The 26,606-nt window shown below is 63.0% G+C and overlaps 5 protein-coding genes across 5 annotated transcripts; 2 read left to right on the top strand and 3 right to left on the bottom strand.

Annotated features, from left to right (window-relative positions):
* Positions 1-578: 578 nt before the first annotated feature.
* On the bottom strand, positions 579-4,206 carry MNEG_1231 (Peptide chain release factor 1; the record flags this gene model as incomplete). The annotated part of the gene is made up of 9 exons (XM_014050287.1): positions 579-677; positions 1,069-1,167; positions 1,467-1,674; positions 1,995-2,050; positions 2,231-2,359; positions 2,722-2,814; positions 3,143-3,221; positions 3,574-3,824; positions 4,108-4,206. The coding sequence occupies 9 exons, from the start codon at positions 4,204-4,206 to the stop codon at positions 579-581; spliced, it is 1,113 nt and encodes a 370-aa protein (XP_013905741.1).
* Positions 4,207-4,932: 726 nt separating this feature from the next.
* On the top strand, positions 4,933-8,642 carry MNEG_1230 (putative UPF0454 protein C12orf49lags:Precursor; the record flags this gene model as incomplete). The annotated part of the gene is made up of 9 exons (XM_014050286.1): positions 4,933-5,036; positions 5,264-5,317; positions 5,538-5,636; positions 5,832-5,925; positions 6,172-6,327; positions 6,566-6,757; positions 8,117-8,174; positions 8,413-8,503; positions 8,621-8,642. The coding sequence occupies 9 exons, from the start codon at positions 4,933-4,935 to the stop codon at positions 8,640-8,642; spliced, it is 870 nt and encodes a 289-aa protein (XP_013905740.1).
* A 364-nt stretch (positions 8,643-9,006) lies between these two features.
* Positions 9,007-9,510, bottom strand: MNEG_1229 (hypothetical protein; the record flags this gene model as incomplete). Its single annotated transcript, XM_014050285.1, has 1 exon — positions 9,007-9,510. The coding sequence occupies one exon, from the start codon at positions 9,508-9,510 to the stop codon at positions 9,007-9,009; it is 504 nt and encodes a 167-aa protein (XP_013905739.1).
* Positions 9,511-16,782: 7,272 nt separating this feature from the next.
* MNEG_1228 (hypothetical protein) lies at positions 16,783-19,127 on the top strand (the record flags this gene model as incomplete). The annotated part of the gene is made up of 5 exons (XM_014050284.1): positions 16,783-16,975; positions 17,862-18,013; positions 18,268-18,384; positions 18,699-18,809; positions 19,047-19,127. The coding sequence occupies 5 exons, from the start codon at positions 16,783-16,785 to the stop codon at positions 19,125-19,127; spliced, it is 654 nt and encodes a 217-aa protein (XP_013905738.1).
* A 3,731-nt stretch (positions 19,128-22,858) lies between these two features.
* MNEG_1227 (TP53 regulating kinase) lies at positions 22,859-25,898 on the bottom strand (the record flags this gene model as incomplete). Its single annotated transcript, XM_014050283.1, has 7 exons — positions 22,859-22,875; positions 23,541-23,613; positions 23,900-24,028; positions 24,614-24,717; positions 25,213-25,363; positions 25,535-25,648; positions 25,794-25,898. The coding sequence occupies 7 exons, from the start codon at positions 25,896-25,898 to the stop codon at positions 22,859-22,861; spliced, it is 693 nt and encodes a 230-aa protein (XP_013905737.1).
* Positions 25,899-26,606: the final 708 nt, after the last annotated feature.

Raw genomic sequence — 26,606 nt, 5'->3', positions numbered from 1 at the left:
CCAACAGGGCGCGTCCGACCCAATACTGTGTGGTTGTAGCCCAGTACACCCACTCGCATGAGCCAGGGTCCCCCACGGCCTGCGCCCAGCTTGCGAGCTCCTAATCCCTATCAGAGATCTAAGATTGCCAAAGTGGCCTGCATTGCATGGCTGGCGCTGCAAATACGTGACAGATGCCTGTTCAATTATCATCGCCTTTTCAGCTTGCAAGAAGCAGCCTACTGAATTACCAATCCACATCGTTCAGTCTTTCACAGAGACGCTGCCCCTGCGTCGTGAGTCAAGGTTACTCTTCTCTTTGCTTGTACTCAATGCGCACTGAAATGCGTGTGAGAGGTGGAGATGGGCCCAACACTTGCTAGCAATTGAGCTTTGGTGAATAAGCAAGACACAAGACGACGCGAAAACCGCAACAACAAAAGCGCGCAGTGCACGAGCCCAGCGCACCAAAAGCAACACCCTCAGAACAAAGCCGCGGCAGCGGCGGGCCCTCGCACTCGCGCACGAGGCGGCCCGCTATTAACAAAATCAGAAACGACGCGTCTGGCATGCTGCGTGCACCACGTGGCCGGGCAGGTTCAGGCCATGGCCATCTCGTTTGCCAGCTCCTTCATGCGCTCCTGCTGGTCCAGGCTGATCATGGCCTGGATGTGGTCCTCGATCTCGCCATCAAGGGTCTGGTGGTGGGTAAAATGTGGTGGTTGCGAGTGACGCGGGTGTGAGAGAAGGCTTGGTAAAGTGTGTGCGTGTGTGTGTGTGTGCGTGCGTGTGCGTGCATGCATGCATGCGTGCGTGCGTGCGTGCGTGCGTGCACGCGTGTGCGTTTGCGCGCCTTCCATGTACGTGCGCGAGTGGGTGTGTGCATTGTTGAAGATAAGCAGGTGCAGTTGATGATTGCACATCAACTGGAATGGGGGCGTGCGCCCAGCGCGCGCAGTTGCAAGGAAAACGGACGACGAGGGCGCGTGCAGCTTGTCCGGTGCGAAGTTTTCAGGTTCTGGACGCAATGGGGGCATGACGCTACGCCGAATCCTCCCTGTTGCAGAGCCCTGTCAGCAGGCGCCGCACCTTGTTGAGCTCAAAGTTCATTTTGAGGCGGTGGTCGCTGCAGCGGCCGTCCTTGTAGTTGTATGTTTTGATCTTCTCGCTGCGGTCACCCGTGCCGACCTGAAAACATGAAGGGTTTTGGGGGGGAAAGGGTTGCAAGTCGCAAAACAAGGTTGACTGTCGTATCCAATGCAGCCGGTGGAGTCAAAGAGGGGGCCAGCTGCTGAAGCAATGCTGTACGCCCCCAGTGTGCGCCACAGCTCCGAGGGCAAGGACAAGGTCGGAAGCCCGGCAGCCCCTCCCTCCGCCAGAATGCTTGAAGCCCAAATCCAGGGCTCAACCACCACTGCCGACGCAAACAGCTCTGGGCACAACCGCCGCAGCCCAAGGGTCAGGGCACCGCAGCCCCGCCGCCCCACCTGGCTCATGCGCTTGGCCCGGATCTCCTCCTGCTGCCGCTGCAGCTCGGCCTCGAACAGGCGCGCCCTCAGGATCTGGAACGCGCGCTCCTTGTTGGCCGCCTGGGTGCGCTCCTCCTGGCAGAAGATCCTCAGGCCGGTCGGCTTGTGGACGAGGTCGACCGCGGTCTCCACCTTATTCACGTTCTGGCCGCCCGCGCCGGACGCGCTGCAAATGAGCAGCGGGACCCCGGGCCGGTGAGAGGGCACTTGTGAGGGAACGACCAAAGGCAGCAGGGACCAGGGGGCGTCGATTTTGCACAGAACGCTGGGCAGCAGCTGATGCGTCTGAGGGCAAGAGGGACGCGTTCCCTGCGCGCCTCAGCGCGCCACCCACGGGCAAGAAATCAGCGCTGGTCCCTGTAATTAAAGCGCGCCCCTGAAAGTAGCGCTAGCCGCTATCCAGGCTTGCGTGGCTGGCCCCTGCATGCAATGGTGGGCCTCCAAGAGGACGGGAAGCGGTGCACAGCTTCCCCTGCCGCCACCCACCGCGCAAATTTGATTTCCACGTCCCGCATGTCCAGGGTCACATCCACATCGTCAACCTGCGGCGATGGGGGGTCGATCGTTCGAGGGTTTGCAGGTGGCGGATGTCGGGATGCTGATGGCTGCACAGAAAAATGCACCCCGCAGCACCCAATGGGGGAATACGGTAAACCCCAAAACAACCCCCGCACAATGCACGCTCGTCCGCACAAATGAATGCCCGCACCCGTGCCACCCACCTCGGGCATGATCGCCACCGTGGCCGTGCTGGTGTGCACGCGGCCCGCCGCCTCTGTCGCCGGCACGCGCTGCACGCGGTGCACCCCGGCCTCCCACTTGAGCTTGCTGAACACGCTGTCCCCCTTGACCTGGGGGTGGGTGGTGGCAGGGGTGATTGCGGTGGCGATGGCGGGTCATGGTGCTGCCAGGGTGGCCCGAGGAGGGAGGGTTGTGAGTGGACAATGGCGTCGGGTGGGAAGGTTTCAGGTTGAGGGCCGTGCACGCTCCGCTTCAGGGACGCGCAGTTCCTAACGAACAGCCCTGGCCGCGGGGCTTGCAAGCAGGCGTCCCAGCGGCTGGCCTGGCGGCTTCGTCCAATTCCAAGCCATAGCGCAGCAGCAGCTGCCGTGCCCGCTTCGCTGCAGGCCTTGCGGCGCCAGGCAAGACGTCTCACACACGCGCCCACGCATGCACGGGCACACTGCCGACCCCCGTTCCCACCCTGGCCCACCCCCAGGCCAAAACTTATGCGTGCCTGCAGGATGACCTCCTTGTAGCCGCCGGCCTCCGCCACAGTGCTGCTGATCATCGACGCCTTCCACCCCTGAGCGGGTGGGGAGAACAAGCAGGTCAAAAACGTGTGCTGGTACCGAGTTACCAGGGCCCGCAAGCGCGTTGACGCTCGGGGAGGACGCCGCCTCCTAAATGGCAGCTGCTGCTGGTTCGCCCCACCCCTGAGCGGCAGCCGCACGGCTGCGGCAGGCGAGGGCGTCCTCATACCCCTGCCGCGCCGCCGTGGACGCTGGCCAGTTTGCAAGTTCCTCGTTCCCGCTGTCACAGACGGTCCTGAAAACCCCGCCTTCGCAGCTGCCTTGCGAATGCCTTCCCCAAACCCTCACCCACAGCCTGCAAACTGCTCTCACACCACGCACCTGCGACTGCGCGTATCGCTGGTACATCCGCGTCAGATCACCCGCCCAGATACCCGCCTCATCGCCGCCTGCGCCGGCCCTGCGCCGCGGCAGCGTCGCGTGCGGTGGCGGGGCGGGGGGTCAAGCTGGGCACTGCAGTCACGGCCTTGGAACTGGCGCACGGGCCCCGAGCACAGGCGTGGCGCATGCCAAACCCGCAACTCTACAGCTAAGCTTGGGCACAGCTCAAACTTTGCATGCCCCGACCGTGTCCGGGACAGGGACAACATGCGCTCGTGCCGCACAGCGGTGGCACCCCCACCAACCGCCCGTGTTGCAGGCATGTCTGGAGAAACAGCCTGCCAACGATTTGAGCCTTGCACTCCCAGCAAGTACCATCCGACGCAATTTGCAATCTTCTATCCAAAAAAATCGCACTGAAACACGCCCACCTGATCTCCAGCATGATATCCTTGTCATCCAGGGGGTCCCGCGGCAGCAGCAGCAGGCTCAGCTGCTTCTCGAGATCCCTGATCTGCCCCTGCAGCTCCGAGATCTCCTCGCGCGCAAACTCGGCCATGTCAGGGTCTGAGGCCGCCTCCTCCTTCAGGTAGCGCTGCGCCTCGCCCAGCTGCCGCTCAGCTTCCTGGTGGGCGCGGTACGCGTTGACAGTGCCCTCCAGCTCGGCGGCCGCCTTTGCGACCTGCGGGGCGCGTTAGTGGGTGGAGCTTACCGCTGAATGCGTTCTAGCACGATGCGTGTGGGGCGCACCGCCCAAGGATGACTTTCAGATGCGCTGCTGGTTTGCTCGGGGGTCGGCAGGCGCGCCTGCAAGTCTGGGAATGAGGGTCCGAGCTAGTCCGTGCAGTAGACGGCTGATGTGGCACCCGTGCGTTTGCTCAGCTGCAAGCGGGGCGCGCAGTCTTGCAAACGGCGCCAGCGCTTCCAAGCCCACTGCACTCCTGCCATGGCAAGTCTGCCCTCACCTTCTGGAACTCGTCGTTGCTGGCCGCCACTTCAGGATCAGCCATGCGCAGCTGCAGCTCCTTAAACGTCATCTCTGCAGCCTTCAGCTTGTCTACCATGTAAGGCTCAATAGCGTGCACCACCTGGCGCCACCCGCGCCGCTGTGCCGCTGGGGCGGCATGCAAGGTGCGCGCGCCGTTGCAGCAGCCACGCGCAGCATCGCGCCCCGCTGTGGTGCGCACAAACCGCATGAAGGCTACTGCGCGGGATTGAGAATGATGCGCGTTACAAGTACGCGCTTTGCGCATTGCTCTGGACAATTGCCTTCGCCATTCCCGGTGTATCACGCCCTGGTGCCTCAAGGGCCGCCAGCACCACCGATTGTCAAGGTGTCGGTGGAATCTATTTCAGATTATTCACCTTTCTTTTATGTAGCTTTGTGCCCACCACCCACACGAGATGAGGCGGAGAAAATTGAAGCTTCAAAAAATTGCTGCAGTACGCAACATATGATATGTGCAGGTTATTTGATAGTTATCTCGTGTTCACGGCAAGACTCTCTTCCCAAAAGGCCGGTCTGTGCCGTGCGTCCTGCTGGTTGAATGCTCCGCCTGCCCGTGTCTACACATCAGGGGCGATTTTTTGTGAGGATTCGTTGGTTGAGAATCTCACCCAGTCGCTACAGTATTATTTTGTGGGAAGTTGTGGCTGCATATGAGCCCGTGAAGGTCAGGAGCGTCCCAGTGAGACGCGGGCGGGCCTCGACAACCACTGTAGAGTCTTGTACAGCTTCGACAAACAAACCTTGTTTTACTGCGGGCTGCGGGAAGCAGCGACGTTCCGGCATGGTAGTGCCGAGGGCGCAGCGCGGGCCGGTGCTCGTGCTGCTGCTGCTGCTTGCCGCAGCGCAGGCGGCACAGTCCGAGCACGGCAGGCGCTTGCTGCTGAGGTGAGACTGCATGCGATCATGCATATGGAAGCGGCTGGCAGTGGTTCCAGGCGCTGTGTGCGATGGCAGGCAACAGCCCAGCCCTCCGTCGCCATCCCTCGTCCACTGCAGCTGCGCCGTGGCAGCGTGCTTGCGCCAGGTGAAAAGCGCGCTTGCACTGCGGCAGCCCCAAGAGCAGCAACCCTGCACACACATCTCTCGTTGGCTCGCCGCCCCTGCGCGTGCAGGCCTCTGCCGGGAGGCAGCCTGGGGTTGACGTGCCGCAACACGCTCCTTGGGCCGTGAGAACCCCGAGCGTAGCGGGCGGCCGCGCCATGCGCCAACACGCCCTGCCCCTCATACCTTCACTGATGCGGCGTAACCTCGCCTGCACGGCGTCTGGCGCTCACTGCCTTGGATGTTCACGCAACCCGCGTACACGACACGCAACTCGTCAACAGCTTGACCCTTCCTGCCGCCCAACATCCCCTTTGGGCTGCCCGTTCAACTGCCCGCGTGCAGCCACGAGTTTACCGATGACCGCGGCTTGCTGTGCAAGGCGTCGGACCTCAACCACAAAACAGGCTGCTGCCGTACTGGCGCTAAGCACTCCTGCGGCACGTGAGCGGGGCGATGGTGCTGGAGGGAAGGGTAGAGGCGCAGCACCCGCCGTGGGTTGTTGCTCGAGCGATGCGGGTCCTTCTCACACCGTACAACTAGATTTTGTGATATGGTAGCCCGTCGTTATTTGATGATACTGTCAAGAAAGAGGTTTGAGCTTACGATTCCCGCGCCACCTCGGCACGCTGTGAGCAGGTGCGACCTGCGGGACCGCTGCTGCGCGGGCTACGAGTCCTGCGTCTCGTGCTGCCTCGAGCCCGGCCACGGCGCCAAGGAGAGGCTGCCAGAGGTGGGAGGCGCGCGCCGCCGCCACGCATCTTGCGTGTGGGGAGGGGTGGAGCGGGTGCTGCAGCAGCTGGCGCTTGGCTTCAGCAACACCACCACGTGCTGTGTGTCAAAAAGTACGCATTAGCGTGTTTCAACGTGGTTTTCGAGTGCCGGCATCCCATTTGTGTCCCAATGCAAAGCTCCTCATGCAGTGTGGTTGCCACCCACCAGCATGTGTGCCTTACACCGCGGCGACCCTCGCCCGCAGGTCTTCCGCGTGCCGGGCAAGAAGGCCTCTGGCACGTGGCAATCCGAGTTTGAGCTGTGCGCCGCCGTCTGCCGCACGCACCGCTACTCGACCGCCCACGAGAACGCTTACATCTCGCCGCGCCACCACTGCTTCTCCAAGCTCGGGAAGCCGATGGTGGGTGCGCGGGCGCCAGCAGGGCCCAGGGTGGCGGGGCTCAGGGGTAGCGCCGGCGGGGCTGTCTGGGTGTGGGGAGCGTGTGCGGCATGGGGGCACGGGAGAGGCGTTGGAGAGGCGTTGGAGCCATACTGGAGAGAGCCGGCGCTGCAGCGCAAGCAGAACCCCGTACGGCCGCCCGGCCCCGACGCCCTTCGGCCCCGACTGTCCCCCCTTCCCGCCCCCTCCGTGCCTGCAGCTGTCACCGCCGCTACCGCCGGGCGCCCTGGCGGGCGTGGCTGTCGCGCTGGGCGCTCCGGGGTCGTCCTGCGACGCCACCTGCGAGCGCCACGGCCGCGCGTGCTCCCCGCGCCACTTGGCCCTGCTGGACAGCTGCGACCGGCTGCGGGAGAGCGCGGCCTGCGAGGCGGGCTGCGTGGAGGAGCCCCGGGTGGGGGTGATGCCGTACTATGCAGATGGCGATGCGCCAAAAGCCGACCGGCCGGCGCTCTGCGTCGCCGGCCGCGGGGCTGGCGGGCAGGCGCGCAGTCTTTCGGCGGCGGCGGCGGCGGCAGCGGACGCGGCGGCGGCAACGCCGGGCGCGGCGTCTGCGGGGTTTAGCTGTTCGTCGAGCCAGCAGCACATGCGCCGGCTGTGCCCGTGCGTTGGGGGGCTGGCGGGGGCAGCGGGGGCGACGGCTGCAAGCCAGGTGGCATCGGTGACATCATCCGCTGTCGGGGGTGCAGTTGTGTTGGAACCAGCGGCGGTGGGGGCTGCAGGCAGCGGGCCGGGAGCGGGCGCACTGGCGCTTGGCAGCTCGAGCGGGCAGCAGCAGCAGCAGCAGCAGACTCGGACCCAGACGCAGCCATCCACTTGACAAGCTGAATTGATTTAGTGACGGGTGGCATCGCTTCATCAATGAACAGGCATGCACGGCAAACATCCACTTGTTACGTTGGACAATAGTCAGGTTGGGGTGTAATTGATCACATGCGGTAGCCTCGACTGCCGAGTCCCGCGATACGCATCGCAGTGGTGATTGGGGCGCAGCGACACACACCACGTCATGCAAAGACCATGCTCTGCAGCAGGTCTTGCGACAAGGTCTCGGTGGTCTGGGGAAGTTGGGCCACTCCCTCAGCAATCTGTTTGGCAGAGCGTGAGAGCAGCTGTCAACGGGAACACCAACAGCCGCCTGCCTCATCGCAATGAATACCGCATGAGCACGATCCCATTTGTATGCATTAATGCGGGAGTCATGGGCACACATGGGCAGCAGAGCCCCGACGGGTACCCAAAACAGGTGGCCGGCACAGGGCACACTAGTGCCTGCAGGCTGTCGGCACCGAAGCAAAGCAGCTGCTTGCACAGGCGCACGCGAGGCACGAGGCCGCAGTGCAAACTGCAAGCTGGCCTTCCTCTATTGATGTGACATGTGCTGCGCCAACATTTGACTTGTACCCAGCCTCTCCGTAGAGTCCCCCATCAATCATCGACGATGCGGAGCCACGCACGCGGGCTGTCGGCGTGACCCCTTGGCGGTCAAATGGCACGATAACACGTTATAAAGCACTTTGCCTTCTTTTCACGGGCCGCGCACCCGTTTCTACACAAAACTGGGAGAGGTCCGGCCAGCGCGCGGTCACAGCGTTGGTCGCTGTCTACCCGGCTCGACGGCGTCAAGGAAAGGTGAATCGAGGGTGAATATGTTATAAAAGTGTCGTTGGCAGCAGCTGGCCACACGCATGCCACAGTGAAGCTCTCGCGTATACTACACAGAACTCCTCATAATTTCCCCAGGTTATCGCAGATGCGTGCCTGGCATCTTTGGCTGCTGCTTGCGGCGGCCGTGGCGCATGCGGCGCCAGGTGCGCGGCAACCGCGAACCAGCCGTGAACATGTCACCTGCCTCCACACATGAGCCCGTCAGCTCTCGCAGGGTAGTACCCATCTCTGTTGTCCGTTATACAGGCATAGCAAAGCAGCGCAAGCAGGGCGTACCCCTCCGCAGCTCCACTGGGGTCACGAGGGGGGAACGCTGTGAGGAAGGCCCCGCTGCACACGCCACAAACAGCGCCCTCACCCGCCCTCGCATACGCCGCGCAGATTTCCCCGAGGGCACAGAGCTGGTGTGCGGCTGCACGCTCGACCTGAAGCAATGCGACGCCGTGTGGCGGTGGATGGGCGGCGTCAAGAGGTGCGGGCGAGCAGGCGCGGCCCCTCGCCAGCATCACTGGCAAAGCAGCAGCGGCTCGAGCAGGGCAGGCACGGAAGCAGCTGCCTGTGCCCGTCCGAGCGACGGGTCCCCGCACAGCCTGATCCCCGCGCCAAGTTGATTCGAATCATGTTCGGCCGCGCCCTGCAGGCGTTACGACTCTCAGACGGTGTACGACTCGTGGGCGCCGCACGCCACCCCGACCGTGCTCAAGTGCGATGAGCTCCAGAACAATATACCCAGCGGCCCTCCCATGGAAGGTGTGCAGGGGGAAGGACAGGGGAGTGAATGCGTCCGGCTTTTGCACTCGAGTCGGCCGCAGCAGGCACGGACGGCTGGGGTGGGCGTGCTGATGTCAGCGCTTGAGTTCCCACGCGAACTTCACGCCTGTTCGGTTGCTCGCCGCGCTTCCTGACAATCCCTGACGAGCTGCCCTCTCCCCTCCGCCGTCCCTCCCCCGCGATCAACCCTGCAGTCAGACCCGGCTACGCAGCTTTGAATGGCACAGCCGCCCGGCCGGCGACCCCGCCGCCGCAGGGCGCACCCCTGGCGATGGGCGTGCCTGCGCCCCCAAACGCGTCCGGCTCGCCCCCGATCCTGCCGGTCGCGCCGACCACGCCGGCCCCGCTGCCGCCGGGGCTGGTGGCGCCGACGAAGCCGCCGCCGCCGTCCCGCTCGCCGTCGTCTGATTTTGTGAAGGCGAGCAGCGAGCCGCTGCTGCCAACACCCCAGGACGACCCGCCGCCGCTGCCGCAGCCGGCGCCCGTCGCGCCCGTCGCGCCCGTCGCGCCCGTCGCGCCCGTCCTGCCCGCCGGGCCGGTGCCGACGCTGGAGGCCACGCTGGCCCGCCAGGCCGCCGCCGGCGCCGCCGGCGGCGTCCCGCCGTCGCCGTCGCCGAAGCCCAAGCGCAGGCCGAGGGTGGCCAGGAACAGCACAGCGGCGGCCCGCAGGCGGCGCAGGAGCCCCGCGCCAGGAGTCGGCGGGCCCATCGCGCCGGCCGCGCCGACTGCGGCCCTGATCAGCGGCGCCATACCTGTGCCCAACGGCGCGACGCTCGTGGGAGACGCGCCAGTCTGCCCGGGGCTGTGGCGGTATGACGCAGTGCGTGGCGTCAAACAGCTGTACCCCTCGCAAGACATCCTGAGGTGTGTATGTATGTATCTGTGTATGTGTGTGTATTTGTTTTGTGCTGTGTGTGTATGTGTGAGCGTGCGTTCGAGGGGGAGGGAAGGTGGCAGGCTGTCAAACGCTCTGCGGAATGGAGCGCGCAGCACGTGGCGCAGCACCACCGGCGACGGCTTGTCATGCCCTGACGGCGTGGTTTTTGGGCTTCTCCCTCGGGGCCCTCATGCAGCGCATCCCATGGGGCGCGCAGGCAAACGTTGATTATATAAACTGCGCATGCTTCCACCCTTTTCTCATGGTCTCATGGCATCCACTACCAAAATGCTTGCGCCGATCCCACCAACAGTCACCCGACCCCCCACCCATTGCCACGGCGCAGGTCCTGGGGCGCACCAGAGCCCAAAGTTGTCAGCTGCAACGTGCTGTCCCTGCTCGCGACTGGCGAGCCCCTCAATTATCTAGACCCCGCCGCCGCGGCAGCGGCGCCCTTGGCGCCGGCCCAGGTTGCGGCGGACCCGGCAGCCGCTCTGAAGTCTGCGCTGCTGCCTCTCGTAAAAGACCCAGCCGCGCCCGCCGCGGCGGCGGCGCAGCCGCCGGCCGCTGGGCAAAGGCGGCGGCGGCAGCGGCGGCGGAGGCGGCGGAGGCGGCACACCAGGAGGATGCTACATGAGGGCAGCTGAGCCGGGCACTGGGGGCTGCCTGTTGGGGGCCCTCGCCTGAGTGGCACCGTGCTCTTGCGGCAGCCCAGGCGCAGGCGCGCGACGGCGTAGCGACTTTTGTTACCTTTACTGCGAGCAGGTGTGGCATCTGTTGGGTACGTGATATCAGAATGTCGATTCGCGCCTGTGTTTCGGGCCATTGATTGCGGCCTGTTGCGACCTGCAGGCAGCACGGGCGCGCGCATTAATTGAGGCATGGCGTTTTTTTACGAGCGCCATGGGGAGGCGCCCTGAGGGTTGACATCACACGCAGCCAACGCTCGCCTCAAGCGAAGCGTGTACTGGTTGGGGCACGTGTGCTGTGTGCGCCAATGCTGTGGCTTACGGAGTTCCCATACACCAATCCTTGGCTGCACGGGGACACTGGGCCTGCACCGACCTTAAACAAGGGCACCCGTTCGCCAGGCGCTCGGCGCGGCGTGCGGCCACAGTTTGCCTGTGCGCCAACCGACAGCGCCGCGCAGGCCTGACTCGGCGTAATTCCTAGATCTCCTACTCTTACTAAATCTACTCATCTCGCGGCGCCTACTGCTTTGAGATGACAGCATTCCTTCTTGAAACTCAAGACCCAATGCCGCCGCTGCCGCGGCTCTAGCGTCACGCGAGCCGCAGCTTGCCCCTTGGAACGCCTCTTTGTGGCTTTGTGACGTGTGCTGCGCCCCCTGCTTGGCCCCGCCGCTGCCCTGGCATGGGGCCCCCCTCCCGCCCAACCTCCTTGCCCTGGTGCACCATAGCCTTGCCCTGTGACATGGTCTTTGTCCCCCGCGGCTGTGCAATGTGCTTGTCTGTGCCCTGTTGAATGCCCCATCCGGCATGCCGTACAGCTGGTGCTGCGCGGCTGCCGCTGCTGCAGCTGCGCACGCGAGCTTTTCATCACGGCTTCAGTGCGTATGGTAACACATGAGGCGCGGCACTGGAGATGTGACATAGGCTACAACTTCAAAGTTACGCTGGAACGGATCAGCGCGTGCCGTGCGGGTGCGGCAAAGAGGTGCGTTGCCAGGACTTGCCAGTCACTGAGCCACACAGCACACACCCTTGCGCGCTGGGACTGCAGGGCTCGAACCATGCGGGCTATGCGTCTACAGTAAGCTATGTGCTATGAGATAATTCTAATCAGCATCCGTATCTCTGGGACCAGCGTTGTGGGTTGTTTGATAACGTGCGTCACTTTCACGGCGTCGGCGGCACCGGAGGGCACCTGCCATTGCGCTCGCTGCAGCGGCCAAGGCTGAACGCCTTGGCAGTAGGGGGAGAATGATATCCACGGCGCTGTTGTACACAGCGAATCACCCGTCACCATGAACCCATGATAATGAACGAGATGGCAGCCGCGTTCGTTTCTTCGGGCGTGAACGCGACCTGCGGTACCAGGATGTTGGCAGCAATAGTTTTCGTGGCGTCTATTGCCTTTGCAGGAGGTGCGCAACGGCACACTGGGCTCCAAGTGCCAACATGCGCCTGCACTGGGGCGAGCGCCGCCCTCGCTGCGTCTGGCACAATGAGCACCCCGGCGCATGCGGATTGACGCCGCCCGCGACCACAAAAATGCAATCGGGCCACCAGCCTGGCGTTGATTGGGGGATGTGGGCGTGGGCGGGTGGGGGCCAAAGAGGCTGCCACGATACCGTGGCGTGGGTCGATGGAGATGCCATCATGCCGCTTGCAGAGGGGCACTCATGGGCCTTGCTGAGCGCCGAGGCACGCAGCTTGCACCTGGCAGAAATTTGCGGAGGGTTCAGGGGACCTTGACGTATCATTCAGAGGTGTCACCCTGCCGACACGCACTCCCTCATGTGCAGCGGCGGCACAAGCGGACGGAGCGGCATGGCCAAACACCGGCAGCCTGTCGAGCGGCCGCCCCGCGGCGCTGAGCGGCAGCGCGTCCGCCGGCGCAGCGAGCACGAGGGCGCTGCGCCAGATCGCGGCGCAGTCGCCGCCGCCGACCCCGCCGCGGCCGCCGCCACCACCCCCGCCGCCGGCCGCGTCGCCAGCACCCGGTGGGCGGGCCGGGGACAGTTGGGGCAGCAGCTTTGATCGCTCTTGAGCACCCCTGCATGCTTGTGACTGCACCACCTGGCTGTGCATTGCGCAACCACTTGGAGCGCTTTGCATGAAGCAAGTCTTTGCTTCCTGAATGCTCTGATGCCACCCAAATCTGAAGCTGGTCGCCGGCCCCGCGCCCTGGCTCGACGGCCCAACCTTTGCAGGCGCCCCCGCGGCCGCTGCGCCGCCGCCACCGCCGCCGCCGCCGCCGCCGCCGGCGAATACGTCCGTGCCGCCGGCAAATACGTCCGTTCCGCCGACGCCGGCCCCAGTGCCGGGCCTCGTCCCAATCTCGCCGGTCCCCGGCGCATCCCCCAAACCCCCGCCGCCGCCCCCGCCGCCGGCCTCACCGCCGCCACCGCCAGGCGCCACGCCGGCACCTGCGCCGGCGCCGGTGCCCGCCGCCTCGCCCGTGCCGGGGCCAGCGCCTGCGCCGGCCCCGCCGCCCGTCGCGTCGGCTCCCAAGCCCACAGCACCTGCGCCATTGCCGGCGCTGCCGGCCACGACTGCGGCGCCGAATTCCTTGTCGGGAGGCATCCCGCCCAGCAGCTTCCCACGCGTAGCGCCCATCCGCCCAGGAACCCAGGAAATTGCCCCCAGCCCCAAGCCGTCCCCGTCGCCGTCGCCGGCTGCCTCGCCCTCGCCTGCTCCGGCGAAGCCAGCAGCTGCCGCGGCGGTCAAGCGTGGTGCCGCGCCCGCGGCGACGCCGGCAGCGACGCGGGCCGCGACGCCGACGGCGACGACGGCCCCGGCCACAGGACGGCAGCGGCAGCGGCAGCGGCGGCAGCAGCAGCCGGCGGCGATGGCAGCACCGGCAGCGACAGCGGCGGCAGTGATGAAGCCCGGTGCGACGCCGGTGGCGGATGGTGCGACCCTGGTTGGCGACTCGCCTCGGTGCCCTGGGCTTTGGAGGTATGACTCGCGCAACAGCGCAAAGCGGCTTTATCCCTCGCAGGACGTGCTCAGGTGAGAGGGATTGAGTGTCTTTTGGTGGCTTTGGGTCTGGGGTGGGGCTCATGATTGTGCTTCTGTGCATGCATGAATGTGTGTGTGGATGTGGATGTGGATGTGGATGTGTGTGTGTGCGTGTGTGTGCGTGTGCGTGTGTGTGTGTGTGTGTGCGCGTGCTTGCATGTATTGCGTGTATTGTGTGTTTGTATATGTGCGCATGTGTGCATGTGTGTGTACGCGCGCATGCGTTCGTGCAAGTCCTTGACACCCTTGCAAAACTCTGCACCAGTGTGCATGCTGCACCCAGCCGCTCTTCCCTTTGCCTCAACATCTTCAGGGCTTGGGGCGCTCCGGACCCGCGGCCTGTCAGCTGCACGGTCCTGGACCTACTGCGAGTGGGCCCGCCCGTCGCGGCACCAAGCGGCGCGGCGCCCGTGGTGGCCGCGGGCGCCGCGGCGCCCGCCGCAGCCGCCGGCGCCGCGCCGACTGTCGGGCTTCCTGCCGGCACCGTGCTGCAGCCCCGTGGGGACGGGACATTTGTGGTCGTCGGATGAGGTGGCGCTCGATGCGCCTGCACATGTTGTGCAGCCGCGGCTGCGGCGGAGGCCGCCAGTTCGGTGGGGCTGCACCCATGGCTCATTGCCTGGAAATTCCTTGAGCTCCTGGCTGGTAGTGGAGCGCAGTGCACGGGCGCGCCCGAAAATCACCTTCCACTGACAACCTCTATGGCGGTTCCGCACGGCTGAAGCACGCGATGTGGATCTGCAAAGCATGGTACTCCTGATCTGATCTGTTCTCGTCTGATGTGACTCTCTCTGCTGTGGGGTGGTCAAGCGAAGGCGACCCTGGGCCAGAGGCCTCAATTTAGCACAGGTGCTTCAATTCAGGCGCGAATCATGCGGTAGCAGCGATGGCTGGGTGCGTGGGCGTGGCCATGCGCATGTGTGTTCACTTACAAAATTGCGCAGGAGGCAGCAGCGCAAGGCGTTTGACCGCGTGTTGCCACTCATCACTCCGCCCAATTCCCACAGCACACTATTGCTTGGAGATAATCATGGCCGACAAACAAGCAATGGAATCTGCTATTGTCATGGCTGCGAATTCAACCGTTTGCACCTGCACGATCCAAGACTAGCTAATGGAAAAATTGATCCGTGGTCGTGTCCCTTGCATCGCGCAGACACTGCTTGCCGCCTTTCCCGCCACCGTTTGTGGTCGACAGGGGTGCTTTTTGCCCCCCAGAGCACATGCATGCTGCCGCTCTGAGCCCGGATTTCCCCTAATGCAGAGATGGTCCCCCCGCGAACCCCTTTCCGCTGCCTCGCTGTGCGCCCATGCGCACCAGGGACCTCACCTTAGCAGACTTGAAAGCAAGGCACGCTTGCCCTGGGCATGGCAGCAATCTCCTTGTAAACACGCGGCTTGCGGTGCCGGGGTTGACGATCACCTTGGCAGCGGCTGTGATCACATGTGCAGCAGATTTCGCGGCAGCGTGGCATGACTGTGCACACCATGTTCAGTGCCCCAACGAGCGCCCTTCACGAGTTGTGAACACGGAAAGCGCGTGCCAGGGGGCCGATGACGTCACCCAGCACACTACCAGCGCGATGGAGCCACAGTAGATGTTGCATAGCTGTCCATTCGGCCTGAATATATCTCATCTGTAACAAGGTCCCTTGGAAAACAGCTCTGAGACAATGTCATGAGCGCCGTGCTGTGTCGCTGGTAGGCGCCGCTCGCGCTCCGCTGCTGCGCGCGTCCGCTGACCGGCCTGGCTTCGGGCACCTTCGAGACTGCTGTGTCGGTGAGCCAACCTGACCTTTTCAGTAGTGCGTCTTATACCATGAAAGCTTTTGTATCACGTATGCTTGCCCGTGCGCACTGTTATGACATGTATACAAGGTTCCGTGAGCACTCCTAGATCCCATCATCACCACGATTGGGGGTTGCCTAAGGCGCGATTTTCCTGTTGTTTGATGCACCTGCACGAACCTGGGTCGCTCGCTGCCGCGCCATGGTGGCAGTGGGGGCGCCGCTTTGCTGACGGAGTCAGCCTGACACTGAGACACACACACACACCCCGCGCTCCCGAACAACAGGACTTCACACAATGCTCGCGCCACTCTGCCACACTCATAACCTCTTACTCCACTTGCCCGCAATGTGCTGCGGCTTCACAGGCCCTGACGGCGGTCTCGCCGGCGCGGGCACGAGGGTCCGATTTGGTCATGGCGCCGGAGCTTTCGGCTGCGGCTTGGGCGGCGGCTCGCAACGGCCTCTACTGCGGCGTCTCGGGCTGGCAGGGCTACAGTGAGTGTTGCTCTGGTGATAAATGTTGTCCGGGAACACGCATCGTGGGCAGGGGTGGCCGCGGCTGGCAACAGCCAAGTTGCAGGCGGTCAAGCCGCCGGTAGCTGTCGATATACGCCCGTGCATGTGAACCCTGTTGTTGGCGCGCGGCGTGCATACAATCTGGTTGCCACAACATGCCGGCCTGCCCACCTGCCCTGCAGTGTACTGGCGGGGAGAGGGCTGCCTGGATGACGCCCCGTTCTACCCAGGTATGCTTCCACTGCAGCAGCCTCGAGCTAAGCTCCCTCGCACTCCTATCCCGCCCACCATTTGATATCCAGCACTCCTGCCATTGACCCACCAACTTGTGCAGGACTTGCCTGTGTCCTGTGGTGACGCGACAGAACCCGTGTGCTCCTGGGTTGCCGCATACCTGCTGTCTGACACAGCTTTGGTGGCAGTAGTACAAATAGCAAGCGCCATGGCAACAAATGGCACCCAAATTACAAGCAAGCTCTGCTCCGTCATGATGACTTACCCAATAATCCCCAGTACACTCGATCCCCTGGTTCCTGCTGGCAACCACCGCCTCAATCAACCCTCCCAAATATGCACAACACACCACAAGACGTGCTGCCCAAGAAGCGTGAACTGGAGTGGTACGCATCGGTTTTCAACACACTTGACGTCAACGGCACATTGTGAGCGGGCGGAGTGCGGCTGCAACGCGCTGTGTGGGCGTATGCGGGCCAGGGGGCTCACTGGGGAGGCACGAGCCTCCCAACCCGCCAGGCGCCCCTGCTTGTCCGTGTGCCCGCCGCCGCGGCTGGGCGAGGCTGGCGACCGTGTGGTGGGCAGCTGCGAGTTGGCACTCGGCGACCGCGCTGGGCGTACGTACGCTTAGTCGCTCTCCGCCTCGACTCCCTTAGCCGTACAGTGTTCCCCCGCTACAGCGAACCCCGCCATAGCGAAAACCCGGCCTACAGCGAACGCCGCCGCTACCCCCAATAACAGCAGCTGCCCAATTTCACTTTTCGCGATAGCGAACAAGCCGGCTATAGCGAACGCGCCGCCGACCCCCGATGGGTTCGCTGTAGCGGGGGAAGACTGTACAAACATCGCCCATTCATGCCGCCCCTGCTGTGGCGCTCCTTTATTTCCCTCTCCCCCCCCAAAAAAAACACAATTGACCTCGATGGACACGTCAGCTACGGCACCGTCACCGCCAAGGCAGTTCGTGAGTGGCGCGACTCGACGCCCCCCGGCTTCAAGATCGCCATCAAGGGCCACAAGTACATCACACACATGGTGATTGGCTGGGGTGAGGCGTGGGTGGGGCTGTGGACTTTTCTAGCCATTATCGGTGGGGCCATACGTGGAGGGGGCGCCGAATGGGGTCTTGCTGTGATTGCTTTGATGAGCGTGACCGGTGCACCTATCATCCTGCCGCGTTTTAAGGGTTGCCACGCACATGGGTGCTTGGGGTGTGGTGTTGCTGCCTTCAACTGGGCGGGTCACGCGTCTTGACAGAGTGAGGTCAAGGGATCAGATGCTTGCAAGGCGCTGCTGCGGGACGCCCGCAGGTGCATCTCTGCCCAGGGGGCATGGAGCACAAGGGGAGGTCGTGAGTAGCCGATCACTCCTGGGCCTTGCCGTCCTGCCCCCAGCTCAACCAAAGCTAATGTCTCCCTCGTCGGCCACCCATCTCTACCTCCCACCACCCCTCAGCTTCCTGTTTTCATTTCACTGAGCCCCTCAAGCTCGAACATCTCCCCCCGCTTGTGCCCACCACTCTTTGCGTACGTACACGTTGTCAGAAAAAGCTGCTTAATGCGGAGCAGGCCCTGGCCACATTCTATGCACAGGGTACAGCGCACGGGACAAGCGCGCGCGTCACTGCTCCGATGACAAATATTGTGCAGCGCACCCGCACGCTCGAAGCCCCAGTTGTTGCAGCACTGCTCTTGCCCTCACATGCAGATCCGCGCGAGACGCATGTTGGATACCCTGCACGCCGCATTGGCTGCGCCAGCTTTCCAGATCTGTCCGCGACCTTGACCAACATGCATACCCTGCGACCGGCCGCCCAGTAACAACCGACCCTTCCAAACACCATGAAATTCTGTCAACACATTGCTGCTTGCAACACATACATATCCACGGCAAGTATAAACGCGTAACCTCGTACACACGCTCATCATCGCCAGGCATCTTCGAGCTTGGGGACAAGCTCGGCCCCATCCTGTGGCAGCTGGACCCCAAGTTCCGCTTCAACGCACAGAGGGCCGCGCTGTTTCTGGAGCTGCTGCCAAAGACGCTGGGCCAGGCGGCTGAGCTGGCGGAGGGGTGCAGCCACCAGGTGCGCAAGCGGGCCCATTTGGGGGTCACGCACGTGTGCGTGTGTAGGCCCAACAAAACTGCTGTAGACGATCGTAGAGGGCGGCACACCTGTTGGTTAATTCAGGTTTTGGATCATGCAGAAGCTGCCCCATCGATAGGAGTTTGCAATGGATCTGGAACCACCCAATCCCTGGGTGGCCGCTGGCCTGCCGCTCGAGGGACCTGACAGCCGTGTGTGCAAGCACTGGATCCGGCTCGACTGGCCCTTCCCAGGCATCCTGCCCAACGCTGCGCCACGTGTCGCAGCACCTGTCGAAGCGGGGCCGCGAGGCGGTGACGTCCCTGCCTGCTGGCGTGGACCCCTCCACACCCATCCAGTACGCTTTTGAGGTGTGCACACATTCGTACATGTATGCAGGCGTGCTTGCGTCATCTGAGGCACGCGCTTGGGTGGGCAACCATGGGTCATCATCAGCCGTCAAACTTTGGTGTGGGCATTGTTGCGTAGAAGGTAGGTAATGCTTTGTCGTGATGAGGAGGGCTTGAGTTTACACACATTGGCAGCTCAAAAGTCCGACAGCAGTCAGGGTGGCAGACAACGCAGCGCATCACCAACGCCCTCGCGCGCCCCATTGCCCGCCGACCGCTTACAGCCGATGTTGCGCCGGCACCCCTGCACTTGCGCATGTGCATGCGCACCGCAGCCCCGTCACCCCTCCCGGGACTGCGACGAATTCTACGAGCTGCTGCGCCTCCACAACGTCGCCTGCTGCATTTCAGAGGCGGCCCCGGGCTCATGGCACTGCTTCCACCGGGTGAGCAGGGCGAGACGCGGGGCGGGCAGCCGCCGCGGTGCGAGCTCCCTGTCGTGCTGATGCATACGTATCCTTGTGCATCCCCGACCACCCATCCACCTGTGTTTGCCCGGTGGAACGACCCACCGGCGCGGCCGGCAGGCGGATGAATCATGCGCCTGGCTGTGCATGCCGTCATGAGTCAACACTTTGCCGCCTGCGGTTTGGTGGGGCTGTTGTGTATGTATGCGCCCTCAGATCGACACGAGCGATGCATTGGTGTACGTGCGGCTGCACGGCAACTGGGAGACCTACTGCAGGTCAGCAGCAGCGCTGTAGGGGGTTGACTCACGTTGACTGGCTGTTTACCATGGCAGCACGCAGCCCCCATTTGTTGGGCTCAACATGCAATCTGTTGCCTGTGTTCTCTTGCCTTGATTGTGATCAAATGCACAGCTAGAGTGCCCGTCCCGGGGACCTTATGCAGCTGCCCGTTGCTCTCAATGGCTGACAGCCATTTACTTACTAGCTAGCGGCTAAACACCAATTGCGAACTGCCGCCCCTCCAGCGGTTACACTGCTGCAGAGATCCAGCAGGTGAACGCAGCAGCGGCTGCGGTGGAGTCACTCCGACGGTTGCGCAGCTCTTCTTACGTGCACGTGTTGTTGATCGACCCTAACACCCCTCCACCCTGATGAGCGCACAAACTCTGCTGAGCGCCTAGTCAGCGTTGCTTCTGCGTTTGTTGCAGCAACATGCTGTGATCACTCGTGTGCACTGCCCGTGTGTGTGCCTCGCAACCTTTCTGAAGCCCCACATGCACCCCTGCCAGTGGGCGGGCGTGGCCCATGACGTCATAACGGGTTCTGGCGGCGACACGCGCAGCGCAGCGCAGCAGATGTACGTCTTTTTCAACAACACAGGTGCGAGGTGCCTGGGGCTCACAGCTGCAATTGGCAGCTGCATAAGTGCTGTGTGCGTGTGTGCAGGGTTCAATTGGTTGTTCCAAGGCAAACGGCCGCTGGGCAGCCAGTTGCCGTCCGTCATCGCTGCCGGCGGGTTGGGTGGATAGTGCGCGTCTGCTGCTTGTTTGTGACCCGGTGCGCGTTTTGATGGGGTCATCGCCTGTGTGCTCCCTCAAGTTTCTGCCGCTGCTCCCCTTTATTTGCCAGAGGGTACCCTCCGTTGCTGTGTGCTTCTTTGCCCAAGGGCAGCTCGCCCTGGCTGCCCCCTCACACAATGTTCCTCCGACCCTCCCCCACTTGCACTTTTTGAGTCTACCCATGCGCACGCCACCATGCTCATTCACAGACTGGGGCCTGGCGCCCCACGACGCTGCAGCGCTGCAGCAAGCCGTCACCGGTGTCGCACCCCCCAGCCATGATGACGTCATCGCCCGGCTCGGCCTCTCACGCCTTGGACGCACGACGGGGGTGGGTCAATCAAGGGCTGCGGCCACCAACTGCTGGTGCTGCAAATTGCAGCCTGTGTTGAAACTTTTTCCCCTGAGCAAACATTATTCAGGTGTGCCTGTGAAAGCCAATGTCCTGCTTTGTTTCGGCCCTATGCATGCATGCTGCACCTTGAGCAGTGTCATGAGCACTCTCAGTAGAGCGTTAGTCAGTACCTGCTTTCCATCTTTATCCCTGCAAGTTGCTCCTCCAACCCCCTTCTTCAAGGCACAACCACCTGGCACATCCCCCATCCCCATACCTGCAACAATCACACTTGAATATCAACAAAGCTCCAGCAGAGCGCTTCCATCAATTTGCCTTGACAATTGCACTCGACCGTTCAACAACCAACACTGCAGACCCCCAAGCCCCAGCTTCAAAGGATGGCGGAGGGCAGCTTCCCCCAGCCTCGCCGCCAGGTCATCCAGCTCTCTTCCCAGCCCTGCAGCCGGGTGCGCCGCTTCTTGGGCGCCGCGGGACCCTCACAACCCCGCGCCGCTGCCACCGCCGCCGCCGCACTATCTGCAGCCGAGCTGCGCGACTGGGCGGTCGCTCAGAAGGCCGCTGGCCCCGGCAGCAAGGGCGGCGGAGACGGCGGTGATGGCAGCGGCGGAGCGCTTGCCGCCGCTCCCGGCTCCTCTGGAAAGGAGCGCCGCACCAGGCACGCCACGCGAAGGCGAGGCGGCGGCAGGCCTGAGGCACGGAGGAGGGATGCGGATGCAGAAGGTAACGAGGAGGAGGCGGCGGCCGTGCTGGATGGGGGGATGTGGGAGTTGGGCGCGCCGAGAGGGGCAGGCTGGACACAGGTGAGGGGGGCGTCATTGGGCTGCAGCCGCAGCACCAACCAGCAGCAGGGCTGGAACCCGGGCGGCGTGGGAGGCGGCGGCAGCATCGTGAGGTCGAGGTTGGGCTGGAGAGTTACAGCGAGGGCGAGGATGCCGAAGAGGCACACTGCCAGGTCAAGGGCCTGCCGGCCGCGGCGCCTGCAGCCGCTGCGCCCAGAAGGCGCGCCGGCAGGCCTGCCAGCCGGCGGCAGAGCGGCAGCGATGCTCAGCAGCTTCCAGGCATTGATGGTGGCCAAGCGTCCACGGCAGGACCAGCACAAGCCGCAGCTGCGACTGAGAAGGATGAGGTGGCAGCTGCTGAGAAGCTGCTGCCGCCGGATCCGTTGGCTGCAGAGCGGCCGAGCGAGAGCATGTCGCAGCGTTCAAACGAACAACTGCTGGGGGCACTTCTGCCTGGGGATGAAGTGACCGCCGAACACGTCACGCCTCGGGTGCGGAAGCGGCAGGCTGCAACTATGGGGGAGCGTTGTGCGCGCGTCTGCGGGGCCTCTGGGGGCCCGAGAGACGCGGTCGGCAGCAGGCGAAGCAATCTGTTTGCCTGTCCTCTTGAGAGGCGTCAGGTCCTCCCTTTATACATGACTTGGGGCGGCTCAGGCAGTCCCTTCCCCCTCTTCCCCCCGGGCGTGTGCTGCTGTGGGCCCTGCCTGGCTGCATGAGCTTTGAGAGTCCCTGCTGGAATCAGCCCGCTCTCCTGACACACCGGTGTACCTGTCTCTCGTCAATCGCACACCCACAATCGCAACGCGACGGCCTCCGTTTTGCCACGCAACTCGCACCTAGACCCGCCTGCAGATGCGGGCGCTGGCGCAGCTGCTGGAAGACGAGGCCGCGCGCACAAGGGCGGGCCGGCCGGCGCCGCAGCCGCCGAGGGGGGACGCGCGCTGGAAGAGGCGCGCCGCCGGCGGCGGCGACAGGCGCGGGGCAGGCGGCGGCAAGCGCGAGAGGGGCTGAGTTCGGCGCGCCAGCGGGGCGGCTGCGGGTGTTCGTGCAATTGCGGGCAAGAGCAGTGCAGGGGATGTTGCTTTTGAAGCAGCGGGAGCAGCACAGGAGATGTTGCTGTTCAAGAGGTTGTCAGGGGCTGACCACCCCATTCGTATAGTTGATTTCTTTGGGTGGTGGCTTCACCGGTTGGCCCCGTTAGACAGGCCGGCACTTTTTGTCTTGGTGGGCCACGTGGCAGGTCTGGAGTTCAGAGTGCTGCTTGCTGCAGCGCATTAATCTGTGCAGGATACTGTTGCAGGCTCTGCCATGGTGCACCTCGGCCTCGTGTCACAGCCCCCAAGTGTCACTGGATTGATGATGCAAAATGTTTACGTGGGTTCTTTCAAATTTCAACTCGTCTCGTGCAACATGTCACCTTGTTGACCAACAACTGGCTGACTCCGTTGTGCTGGGCGTGGCCACATAGCTCCAACATGGTTACGTAGTTTGGTGGACGTGTGTGCAATCTGTGGGTGTCCACCACTTTGCATGCTACTTGCACGCCCTTTCCGTACGACTGGGGGTCTGCAATTGAGTCCAGTCACCTGGCATGCTTCCTGTCAATCCCTTCACCATCCAGCCGCTTTTACCTGGTGCATGTTGTAGTACACCATGCACCAAGCCTTCGCGTGGCAGCCAAACGGCTTGTGTTCACATTCCATGCAAGTCATCGCTGCCTGTGTCGTGCATGTCTTGACTGGAAGCCGTGCGCAGATGCCAGCCCTAGTTGGCACATCCCATCACAATGCGCACCAGCCAGCAGCTGAGTTTATGAGTGTGCTGTAATGATCAAGGGAACGTGTTACCTGGGCGTTGCATGGTGCACACACGCGTTACGAGAGTGTGCTGCAGCTTCGACAGACAGTTGGGGCTGCAGCAAGGGCGGGTCCACCTGAAGAAAACAGACTGCTCACCTTCGAAAACAGACTGCTCTCCAGCAGGATAACACAGACAACAAGATTGGGTTTAAATCAAAGAAAGTTGGATGGAAGCAACATCAATGACGCGTGGCCGCCGCCGCGCCTCACCCCACCATCGTCCTCTTGCGGCCCCTCAGCCGCACTGAAAGGAAAGGAGGGGCGGGTTGGGACCAGGGCGAGCCAATGCAGGGTCAGTGGATGTGCAGCTGAGCGCTGTAACCATTCAGCCCAGATTTGTGGGCCTGTCAACAGCCGCGATTTCAGCGGCGACTCATACCACGGGCGCCGCTCCTGATTGCAGCTGGCCGCCTCCACCAGCCGCCCCTGGCCAGCCCCCAACGGCCGAGTTGCCATGGGGCCTTGCACTCAAAGGCCTTGTTCAGCAACGCAAGACCTACTGTCCCCGCGCAGCTTCGCCACGCACGTTGCAACGGAATACCACCATTCCGAAGGATTGCCGATGCCCGCACTCAATTGCTGTGTTCCCTCCCCCACTGACCACCTGCACCCCCTGCCGACCGGGCATTCAAACGCATGCCCAGCCCACACACCTTCTGCGAAGCGGTTGAACGTGGCCGACCACTGCTTCGAGTGCTTCTTGTAGGACTCCAGGATTTGGTCAAACTGGACAAGGCGAGAGGTTGGTGGCGGTGCGGTGAGGCGAGGGATTGTTGCGGTGGGCGCCGAATCAGACGGTGCTGAGCAAAGCGCGGTGTGGGCGGGCGAGCATGGACGCCCCGAGTAGCCTCGGCGAGGAAGGCGGCGCTATGGTTGTCGCTGCTCGTGTCGCCGCGTGATGGGCTGGCCATCTCCCCTTGCCTTGTGGCCCCCCCTGCCCACAATCATTCTCCACCACCACCGACACATGCCCTGTACGTGCCCCCTCAAAACAGCACCCTCAGGGACCCACCAGCCCCTCCAGCTGGGAGTGTGCTGACGTCAGCGCGCGCTCCATGACGTAAAGGTCGACGCCCTTGTCCTCTGGCAGCTTGCTGTTGTAGCTCAGGCCAAAGTCAATCATTACCACGGCCCCGTCAGACTGTGGTCGGGATGCGGATCGAGGCGAAGCAGTGGGTGCAGCGTGCTGCAGCTTTGCCTGTTGACTGCAGGAAGCCCCGAGTTGCTTGGAGGTGCTTTGAAGCAGAATATGCGTGTCGCAACAGTTTTGATGCTTGGCAACCAGAAGAGGGATGGTGACAGGATTGCTATGGGCCAAAGCTGCTGACTTAGAGGAGAGGTGGCAGGCTGGGCTAGGCTGCAAGAAAACACGGCATCGGGCCAGGTGAGCGATGCAGGGGGGGGGGGTGGTGGTTGAAGGTCAGAGGAGGGGGCGGCTGCGCCAAATCAGGGTCCATGGAATGGCTGGAACATCAGTGGCAGATTGTGGCACACGTGCTTGCACACACGCACCCCCACCCACACATGCGCGCGTGCACGCGCACATGCATGCATATGCGTGCGCGCGTGCGCACGCGCGCGCGCACACACACACACACACACACACACACACACACACACACACACACACGCGTGCGCGCGTGCGCACTCACGGACGCAACGCAAACGCACACCACTCCACCGCCTCATGCAAAAACCAATACTACACACCGCAGCAAGCACCCACCTCCCTGACAAGCATGTTGCTTGTTGTCAGGTCCCCGTGTATCAGGCCGCCGTCATGCATCAGCGCCAGCAGCCGCCCCACCTCCGCCATCACCCGCGCGGTGCCTGCCCCGGGGGAGGTCGTGGAAGTCGCGAGTGGGGCAGCGTTGGAATGCGAGCAGCAGTGGGGGCCTGGGCGCGAGCGGTCTGCTGGAGCCACGGCCCCTCGGGCACACGGGCGTGTTGTTGGCCCGCCCATTCCCCTCACCCGCGCAATTTAATTCAGTTATTATGGCAAGCCCAGCAGCGCGCCCATGCTGCAGCGGGGTGCCACACTCCATCAGCAGCAACCTCACAGCTGCTCGTCTCCGCCAGAGCGCCCCTGACCATACTTATGGCACACTGCCGACAGTCTCAGCTGTGGCTGCTTTCCGGCGAACAAAATCCAACCTTGCAACCAAAGCGAAGCTGTCCCGCTGCATTTTAACAACCATGATACCACATTCACCCTCCCCCCCCCCCAACACACACACACACACACACACGCACACGAGCGCGCGCGTACGCAATCGCGCACACTTATACACACATGAGCTTTTTCGGAAGCTTGTGTCTGCTCACCTGCCGCGTCCAGCAGGCCGTCCCCCAGCAGGTGCCGTATGGACCGCCCTGTGATGCGCTCCATATATATGCTGGCGCTCTCCACCTCCACGAAATATAGGACCGGGGTAGGCACACCCGCCTTGCGTGCGCGCAGGACGCTTCGGGCCTCCTGCGAGGTGGCAGAAGCAAAGAGGCGGGGGTTGCCGCGGCGGCGGCACCGCGGGAGGCGCCAGCGACGCATGTTCTGCGAGTCGCTGCTGCGACATTGCGGATGTTTGTTGCGGACCGATGTGCCGGCTGTGGCGCGCTCCACGTGGCATTGGCTGGCATGGTGTCTCACCTGCTTGAGCCGCGTGGCTGTGAGCTTCTTGTCGAGGGCGGGGTGGCGGTACTTCTTGCTGAACCGCTGCTTCACGATGCATGGCTGCCCGCAGAACGTCGTCTCCCACACGCGCTGCAAGAGGGTGCCGCGTGGCATGGAATGCGGCGGCGGCGGCATGCGAGCGGCAGCAGCACATGACCGGCAACCGAGAGACCTCCCACCATGTGCATGTGAGCTTGCATCCGGCAGCGAGTTCATGTTGTCTCATGCAACTCACCGCCTCAGCTCCCTGGCTAACTAGCTTGCAGTTCTTGAGCCCCACGATCGGCTCCACGTCCTCCTGGCCGCTCGTGCTGGTCACTGGTAATTCCTCTGTAGCCATGTTTATTGGTCACATATACTGCTAAACAAAAACGCTGTGGGTTGTCAAGGCAGTGATTGCGATCTGGCGATCCAACCTGCACAAGGACCACGTCAATTGACTTCGAGCATCAATGAAAGAGAGGTATGCAAGTACACGTATTGTCACCTGCGTAATGCATGGCATGTGTACAGTTGCCACCTGCTCATTTGTGCAGTGCCACCTAGTGACTACGGACCAGGTCAACAGAGCTTTGGTGGTGTGCGTGTCTGAAATGCAGGACGGGATGCACTTGGGGTAGAGCCTCCTCTCAAGCCTATTGAGCAACTGACAAACGCGAGAAAGTCAGTCTTTTGTGCAGATGGCCCAACAAGCCGGACAGTTCACACTGGAAATTCACCGTCTGCGGCGGCAACTGCGTGGCAATACCACAAGGTGTAAGATAATTTAGAAAAGCGCGCATCATGTGCTCCATAAGAAACATTTGCCATCATGTGCACCAAACCCACGGGTGGGTGTTGGTTGGTCACCAGGGAGGTTGTGGCTGCATGTGGCAGCCGCCCTGGCTTCCGAGCCGCCATCACCTGGGGAATCATTTCATGTTCATTTGCTTGTCGCGTTGACTGTCGTTGTCTATATAAAGTCGTTGTAGTTGTGTGCGACAGCCGCTGGAGCGGAATTACCCGTTTGGCAGCGGCTCGCAGCTTGAGCCCGCGAGGCTGTAGAGGT

The sequence above is a fragment of the Monoraphidium neglectum genome (genome assembly GCF_000611645.1).
Source record: "Monoraphidium neglectum strain SAG 48.87 unplaced genomic scaffold scaffold00119, whole genome shotgun sequence".
Taxonomy (NCBI): domain Eukaryota; kingdom Viridiplantae; phylum Chlorophyta; class Chlorophyceae; order Sphaeropleales; family Selenastraceae; genus Monoraphidium; species Monoraphidium neglectum.
This window is presented reverse-complemented; position numbering and strand designations above follow the sequence as displayed.